The 9,004-nt window shown below is 46.6% G+C and overlaps 1 protein-coding gene across 2 annotated transcripts in view; it reads left to right on the top strand.

Moving 5' to 3' along the window:
• The window catches only part of Eef1akmt1 (EEF1A lysine methyltransferase 1), a 22,029-nt gene extending 16,758 nt beyond the window's left edge, over positions 1-5,271 (top strand). Inside the window, exons 3-4 of one of the 2 annotated variants that reach the window (XM_029468704.1) lie at positions 4,103-4,383; positions 4,885-5,271. In XM_029468704.1, the coding sequence (XP_029324564.1) occupies positions 4,103-4,383; positions 4,885-5,021 (418 nt within the window). In that variant the 3' untranslated portion in view covers positions 5,022-5,271. The remainder of the gene's footprint in view (positions 1-4,102; positions 4,384-4,884) is intronic. The other variant, XM_021182369.2, reaches the window with a different exon arrangement.
• The last annotated feature ends 3,733 nt before the right edge of the window (positions 5,272-9,004 follow it).

Raw genomic sequence — 9,004 nt, 5'->3', positions numbered from 1 at the left:
CTCGAACTCAGAAATCCGCCTGCCTCTGCCTCCCGAGTGCTGGGACTAAAGGCGTGCGCCACCACGCCCGGCTAACTTTTTTCTTTTTAAAAGAGAGTTTCATCTTCATCCCTCCATACCCCAAGTGCTTGGATTTTAGGTGTGTACTACCAAACCTGACACCTTTTTTTCCTGAAAGGTGAGTTAGATTTTGTAGGAGCCATGGTGTACTGTAAAGGCAGCTTGTAGTGGACTACTACTGTGTGCCTTCCGCTGTGCCTCCTAGCACCACTGCTGTGGTCACACCTCAGCATCCCTGCTGTGGTCACACCTCAGCATCCCTGCTGTGGTCACACCTCAGCACCCCTGCTGTAGTCATACCTCTGTGAGTTCAAAGCCAGCCTGGTCTGAGCCACCACACGCAGCTCCTTGGACAGGTTTTGAGCACGCTGTCTCAAGTACTGTGAATTTGCCTCTAACTGCCCTGTGTCAGAAGACACTGCTTGTAGTCTTCCACCACCCACAGCTCTAACGGTCTTCCGGCCTCCTTGAGCACTGGGAGGAGGGAGGATGGTACAGATCTCCCACTTAGGGCTTATTCTCTGCATAGTAAAGTTGCCACTGGGGCCAGGGAGGAGCCAGGCACCTGGGTAAAGTCAGCCCTCAGGGAGGTATTTGCACGCAGTCACTCTGGTTCCACTGCCTGCAAACCTCCACTTATTTTCATGAGAAGCAGTGTTCTCTCCCCCACCTCAAGGCTCCTTCTGCCTTTTTTGCCCAGTGCAAAGGCATTGTACAAGGGGGCTCGTGTCCTCCCCAGGCACAGGAGGCTTCACTTATGAAGCCCTCTCAGCCTCTGTAAGAAGCATGTCGGGTTGGAGAGACAGGTAGGAGTTAAGAGTGTTAGCTTCACTTGCAGGGGCCCTGCATGGTTCTAGGCACTGACATGGTAGCTTGCAACTACCTGTAACTCCAGTTCCAAAGGATCTGACCTTCTCTAATGGCCTCTGAAGACCATGTATGCATTTGTGTACACACATCCATGTACACACCTACACACATACATACATACACATACACGCATACATACATTCACACATACATACATACACACCTACACATACACATGCATACATACACATACATACATATATACATACACATGCATGCATGCAGATACACATATAAAAATATACATACATACATACATACATACATACATACATGCATACATACATACATACAAAACAACAAGAGGGGCTGGAGAGATGCTTTGTTATTAATTTAAAAGCACTGGCTGCTCTTTCAAAGGACCTGGATTCAAACCACCACCCACATGGCAGCTCACAGCTATCTATAACTCCAGCTGGAGAGGATCCAATGCCTTCTCTGGCCTCCATGGGCACCTGGTGTGTGTGTGGCACACAGAAAACACTCATACAGATAAAGTAAACATATTGTACATCTTTAAAAAGCAAAAGGAGGAAGAAACATATCTCATTTTAGAAGCTTAAGTTTAAAATTAACTCCTTTTCAAGACATACTTGTCTATACTGTTTATATGTGATGTGTGTATACTTGTTTCTGTCTATACTGTTTATATATGATCTGTGTATACTTGTTTCTGTCTGTACTGTTTATATGTGATGTGTGTATACTTGTTTCTGTCTGTACTGTTTATATATGATGTGTGTATACTTGTTTCTGTCTACACTGTTTATATATGATGTGTGTATACTTGTTTCTGTCTACACTGTTTATATATGATGTGTGTATGCTTGTGCCTGTCTGTACTGTTTATATGTAATGTGTGTGTACTTCTTTTTGTGTGAGGGTACAAGCATACCACAGCACACACGAGGAGGCCAGGACAGCCTTTTGTGTCCATCTCATCTTCTACTTTACATGGGTTCCAGGCATGCAAAATAAGGTCGCCAGACTTTCCCTGCAAAGCTTTGCCTGTGGAGCCATGTCTCTGGCCCTTAAGTCCTTTTAAATTGGTAATACATGCATATAACCCAAATCTAGAAGTTATAGAAGGGATAGAGAGAAGAAGCTAGAGTCTAGCCTGTCTTCCTTGTAGTCTCCAGAACTTCTCTCCTAGAAGTCACCTATAGCTCTACACCCAAGAAAGCAGGGGTGGTGGCACACCTGCAGCCCCAGCACTCGGGAGGTGCAGGCAGGGGAATCAGAAGTTCAGTGTCACCACTGCTAAGTAGTGAGTTTGAGACTAACCTGGAACATATGAGATCCCATCTTAAACAAGCACACAAACAGCTTAGATTCACCCTGAAATAGCAGGTGCATTCAGGCTTTGAGTTAGCCATGTCTAACTTTAGTCATAATGTGTGCTTGATACTTTTTATATTTTTTCCATAAACATAAGTATAGTCTTTCAGCTCAAAATTGTGAGTTGCAGGAAGCCTTTTGTTTGGCTTGGTTTGGTTTGGTTTTGGTTTTGTGAGACAGGGTTTCTCTGTATAACAGAGCCCTGGCTGTTCTGGAACCTTCTCTGTAGACCAGGCTGACCTCAAACTCACTGGGATTCTCCAGCCTCTGCCTCCAAGTGCTCGGATTAAAGGTGTGCACTACCATGCCTGGCTGGAGTTGGACATTTTAAATACTAGGTTCCTCAGAAGTGATACCTGGCAGGGCGTGGTGGCGCACGCCTTTAATCCCAGCACTCGGGAGGCAGAGGCAGGTGGATTTCTGAGTTCTACAGCCTGGTCTACAGAGTGAGTTCCAGGACAGCCAGGGCTACACAGAGAAACCCTGTCTCGAAAAAACTTAAAAAAAAAAAAAAAGTGAGCTTACTTGGTTCAAGGAGATTTTGGTCTCCATGTTAGCAGGAACGATGTCCTGAGAGTTTCTCTCTAAGAGGTAGAGCTGATGAGTTTATAAGTCCTATACTTAATATTCAGAGTGGTTTTGGTTCTTTTTTTATGGGTTGGTTTTTTTTTTTTAAGACCTAAGGAACTAAGATCAGAAATGTCAGCTGTCAGTGTTAAACTGAATTCTGTTATTAGTGGTTTTTACATATAGCCTGGGTTTCTAGTGTTTCCATTCTTGTGTCCAGTGTATTTGGGGGTTTTGTTGTTGTTGTTGTTGTTGTTTGTTTGGGTTTTTTGGGGGGTGGGGGGGGTCCAAGACAGGGTTTCTCTGTATAGCCCTGGCTGTCCTGGAACTCATTTTGTAGACCAGGCTGGCCTGGAAATCAGAAATCCGCCTGCCTCTGCCTCCCGAGTGCGAGTGCTGGGATTAAAGGCGTGCGCCACCACACCCGGCTCAGTGTATTTGTTGACCTCACCAAGAAAACTTGAAGTTTGAGCATCTGTAATAAATGCTGTTTACAAACACTGACATTTGGAAGAGAACTTGAGATCTTTGGTGTAATTTCATCTAACATGGAAAATGGGCACTGTACTTGATGCCCTAGTAATCATGTGAACGGACAGAAACAGCCTGCAAAGTAAACAGGGCAGCCTTCCCAAAACCTCATACGGTAGAAACCCTGTGGCTTAGGGTGGCGAGCTTTCAGGGGAGATACTGGGTCCTTATGTATAGTGTCTTCAAAAGAGACCAACCTTAAACCCTCATAGCATCTGCCTTTTAGGGGATAAGCATATTACATACATGTTAGCTGTTTTAGAAAAGGTCAGATGCAAAAGTCACAACTACATACAGTAAAATATGTCACAGACGTCGAATGGATGCAGGTGTACTATATGGTGGTACAGCTCATATATGTATGTAAATTTCCTGTATGTGAAAATATGGTTGATAGGGGGTACAGAATCTTAAGTTTTAAGGGGAACCGAATTAAAATAGCTTTTTTCTAGAATTAGAAAAAAACAAATAAACAATCAATTCCTGAGCCGAGACTTTTTTTTTTTTTTTTTTTTTTTTTTTNTTTTTTTGGTTTTTCAAGACAGGGTTTCTCTGTATAGCCCTGGCTGTCCTGGAACTCACTCTGTAGACCAGGCTGTAGAACTCAGAAATCCACCTGCCTCTGCCTCCCGAGTGCTGGGATTAAAGGCATGCACCACCATGCCTGGCTGAGCCGAGACTTTTAAGAAGTTTTTATTTGCACTATTCCTCACCTCATGCTATGCGCTTGCTTCAGAATCGCATGTGTGAGTGCGCCCAGCGTGTACCAGAAGCTCCGGGAGCTCTGTAGGGAGGACAGCTCTGTCTACATCTTTGAATACGACAGAAGATTTGCCATATATGGGGATGAATTTATCTTCTATGATTACAACCATCCACTGGAGTTGCCTGAGGGAATCGCTGCACAGAGCTTTGACCTTGTGGTTGCAGACCCCCCTTACCTGTCTGAGGAATGTCTCAGGAAGACATCCGAAACAATCCAGTTCCTGACTCGGGGCAAGATTCTGCTGTGCACAGGTAGGTGCCACCTTCATACCCTGTAAGAGCCTCTGTCGGGTGCTGAGTTTACGAGTTCCCAGAGATCTTAGAACGGGATCCTGAAGCTGCCATTTACTGCATGACCTTAACCAAGTTATGTGACCTCTCTATGCCCCAGAGAGCCATTGTGAATTGAGTGATGTAGCTCACATAAAGTGTTTAACATGGTCTGACCTGTGCACATGTGGATACATGTTAGATATTACTTTTGTCTAGCCACCACTGTTATGGGCACATACGTGCACATGGAACATCTGTGCGCCCCACAACACACACATACCCACCATGGAAGGAAGTGGGCAAAGTACACACTTTGCAAACATGTTAGAGGAAACAAAGAGGAATATAAAGTACCCTGCGTACAGTGGGATTGTTCCCCAGTTATTCCAGGGGTTTCATCTAAGGCCTGCTCACTCACAGCTCAGCTCAGCCGTGCTTAGGGTCCCTTCTGACTCTTAGCTCACTTGGTCTGTTCTTTAGGAGCCATCATGGAAGAGCAGGCAGCTCAGCTCCTGGGTGTGAAGATGTGCAAGTTTATTCCGGAACACTCCCGAAACTTGGCCAATGAGTTCCGCTGTTACACGAACTATGACTCTGGGCTGGACTGTGAAGCCTAAATTCACATGGCAACAGTTCCATGGAGGACTCCACATCCATTTCCCAGTTCTCGTTCTGTGGAAACATTGTGACCTCCTCCTCTCTCTGCCATGGCTGGGACTCCCCTGGCTTATTTTTCAAAATAAAATAAAACTTCTCCATGCTGATTCTGTCATGAGGTTGAGATTCTTACACCAACCCAGGTCTGTGGACTTAGAGTGAAGAGAAATGTTGTTCAGCGTGTGAGAACAGAATGGCAGACTTTTGCTGCCCAGTGGTCTGAGAGTTCCGGTGGCTAGGCTCTGGCTGCTTCTTGGAGACCTGACCTACCTCCATGAAGCAGGTTGGTCCACGGCCTGCGTTCTGTCCAACTCCTCCTTCGTCCTGACTCCCCTTTGGCTCCGAGGGCTCTGGTGAATGTAGCACTGGTATCCCAGCATGCGGTGCCTCACTCCAGACCGGGAAAGGATGGCAGTGTCAAGCCAAACGTCCTAACCAAGCAACAGAGCTGGGTGTGCTGGAGCCTGGCTGTCACAGCTATTTACATCCTTCTGTGCTCCAGGAGAGTACACAGGAGCCGAGGGACAACTGTGCAATCCCAGCACTAGGGAGGTTGAGGCAGGAGGATTTTAAGTTTGAACCCAGCCTGGGTCGCATAGCGAGAGAGTCTCCACACAAAATCAGGGATATGTATGATTTGGAGAGCTCCCGAGGGACGTCATGCTGGGTGGACCTGCCCACACTCCGTATGTTCCCACCACAGTGCTTGAGGATGGAGAACGGCATAGCAGTGCTGGGTCAGCATGGGCATGGTGAAGAGGGCTGAGTGTGGCCACAAAGGGGCCTTCTCTGTGGTATTGGGATGTTCTGTCCGTCCTGTCGTAGCAGTTTCACAAATCCCGTGATCACATTACACAGTGCACGTGAATCTGGCTGACTCCAAGTGGCATGTAAGGACAGAGTCAGTGACATCACACTACAGTTACCCAACATGCCACTTTCAAGGCTTTAGGTCTCAGGCCCTCTCTCCATATGTCAAGAAATGAGTTCTAGCTGGACAATGGAAGGATTTCTGGGGCTTAGGTAAAAGCCAGCTTTCCTCAGGAACTTGTGAAACCCGCTTTCTGTCCCCAAAAGGAGCCCCTGCCCCCAGCCACTCATCCTCTGTATATATAATTCACGTGGTTTGTCCACCCTGAGTTCTTGCTGTCTCTGTACTTCCTGTCTCTACTCTCTAGCTGTCTGCCTATGTTCCATCTCTTACTAACTCCCTTCCTCTCTCCTGTTTCCCCAGCCCTAGCCATGTCCCATCTGCTTTCCTTTCCTCTGCTCTGTCTGCACCTCAAGGTGCCCCCTTGATAGATCCTCTCTTACCCACAGTAAAAATGTTTCCCCTAATGGAGCGGCCATGTTGCCAGTTTCTGTACTTGGCCCCTTCACAGGAAACGAGTTAAGGGTTCACAAGATCAGGGGCTGGAGAGCTGACTCAGCAGTTAAGAGCATTTGACTGCTCTTCCAGAGGTCCTGAATTCAATTCCCAGCAACCACATGGTGGCTCACAACCATCTGCAATAGGACCTGATGCCCTCTTATGGTGTGTCTGAAGACAGCAACAGTGAACTCATATAAATTAAATAAATAAATCTTTTTTTAAAGCGGGGGAAATACACAAGATCACTCTGGTAGTTTGGTAACTTTTGATAACTTTTGGTAACTACAATTGTGTCAAAATTGAAGAAAAAGTATCTCACCATTTCAGAAAAGGATGTCTTTCTTTGACCAAAAGAATGTCAGATGACCAGCACATGTCACATGTCCCCCGCTCCCACAGTGACAGCTTCTCCACTGGAGTCTTCTCTTCCCAGGCAGAAGCTGTCCTAGCATCTAGTTCTTGGGCTGACCTGTGGGGGAGGGGAAATGTTCCCGGGTGCTGGACCCTGTAAAGTTTCAGGAATCAAACACTGATAAGAGGAACTTTATAAGAGGAACCCACATGAGCACTGAGAGGGCCTCAGAAAGGAGGTTAGTGGGGAGGAGCCGTGGCAGGGGCTCATTGTGCATATTCTAGTTCAGCGTGTTACATAAGGTATAGTCATCAGAGGAGGAGGCTTCAACTGAGAAAACGTCTGTAGGCAAGCCTGTGGGCATTTACTTCATCAGTGATTGCTGGGGGAGGGCCCAGCCCACTACAGATAGTACCATCCCTGGTGGTCCTGGGTTCTGAAAGAAAGCAAGCTGAGCAAGCCATGAGGCGCCAGCCATGGCCTCTGCATCAGCTCCTGCCTCCAGCTCCTGCCCTATTTGTGATCTTCCTGTCCTGACTTCCTTCATCGATGCAGTGATGGGAAAGGCAAGCCAGACAAACCCTTGCCGCCTCCATTTGCTCTTGGCCATGGCGCTTCATCCCAGCAATACTAACTCTAATTAAGACATCGCCAGAGAAGAGGGGCTGGTTACTGTCGCCCTATGCAACCTGTCCTGACAGTCAGAGGAGAGGCTAGGCACAGCTTTCACATTCCCAGACAGCGTCACTTTAAACAAGTTTTTACGAGCTATCAGGCACATGTTGTACATTGCTTAAAATGTTCTTTAAACAATAGTCCCTTCCTTATTGTTTGCATGTGAACCAATTTGCCACAAATTCCTTAAGTGAGAAACAGACATTAAGTGATAAATTATGTGTAGAAATGAAATGTCCAATTTAGGAATTGTGAACAGCTAACGACAGAGAAATCAGAAACCGACTTGTCCTATAAGCTGGGATTTTTCAAGCTGTGCAGCTGCACTAAGAAAAAGAGAGGCCTGGAGATCCAGGTCAGGAAGCTCTCGCTGCCTGGCCCCGCCCCCTGGTGCAGGCGGTTGAACCAGACCCTCTTGTAGGCAAGGCCATCTGCTCTATCAGCTGAGCAAAATCCTCAGCCCCATAACTAAACAAGCTTGTTTAAGAAGTAGCCAACATGTTTCGTGGCTTCTGGACCCTTGATGTTGCTTCAGCAGTGGTAAATCTGTGTTCATACGTGACCTGTTTTTGAACCTCATAAAAACCTGCAGCTGTTTCTGCAGCTCTTAGAACACGTTGGACGCATTCCTGTGGAGGTGCTTTGGCAAGTTTGAGCAGAACCAAGAGGCGTTGTCTCTCTCCACTCACTCTGCCTGTATCACAATAGCAGACAAACACCCAACATCGTGGATGCTCAGAACCAACTTCACCTCTCACACTTTTTATGTGGTTTGAACGTCAAGTGTCCCCGATAGGCTCGTGTATCTTTTCAGATGATCAAGTTCTAGGCCAGCCTGGGCTACACAAGACCCTGTCTCAAAAAACCATGAAAACAAAACAAAAGAAAAAGCCCTCTATCATTGTAGAAGGCCCGGCGGTCCTTATGCCCACAGATAAGCCCTAGGTACTTAGAATGTTAAACATACCGGGTTGTTCCTTCAAAGGAACAGACGGAACCTGCTATCTGCCCAGAAGGCTAGAACAGACGTGGTTAATAACATGGTAACGTGTGCACTATTCGTGTGACTTAGATCACACCAGATCCTCCCCAGTTTATCCTGGGCTGGCTTCTCTCAGACTATACAGCCCATCTTTATGGAAGGTGTCACATGTACTTACAAAGAGTTTCAATGTAGTCACGTAGAATCTTTGTTTGGTTTAACTTGTGCTTTTACTGTGTACATGCAATTGAGTTGTCACCAGGAACTTTTCACCAAATTGTACTGTGCTTAAACATGACTAAAATAAAATACTTTGTTTGGGGTCAGACTCTCAGACACTGAATCAAGGACAGAACTACCTTCCTGCTTCGTGTGGGTCATTACTCTGCTAGTCGCGGTTGTCTTCCGTGAGCAGCACACCACAAAATTCTCAAAGCGAAGGCAGGCCCCTCCTCCAGCACCCACGCAGTAAACTGTCCCACGGGAGCTGTCCTAAATGGGGCTCCTGTCAAGATGGACGTCACAGCATCTCAGCCTGCAACCCTTACAGGAGCTGTCCACG

The sequence above is a fragment of the Mus caroli genome, chromosome 14 (assembly GCF_900094665.2).
Source record: "Mus caroli chromosome 14, CAROLI_EIJ_v1.1, whole genome shotgun sequence".
Classification (NCBI taxonomy): Eukaryota; Metazoa; Chordata; class Mammalia; order Rodentia; family Muridae; genus Mus; species Mus caroli.
The sequence above is the reverse complement of the archived record's forward strand: the minus strand, read 5'-3'. Positions and strand labels throughout refer to the sequence as shown.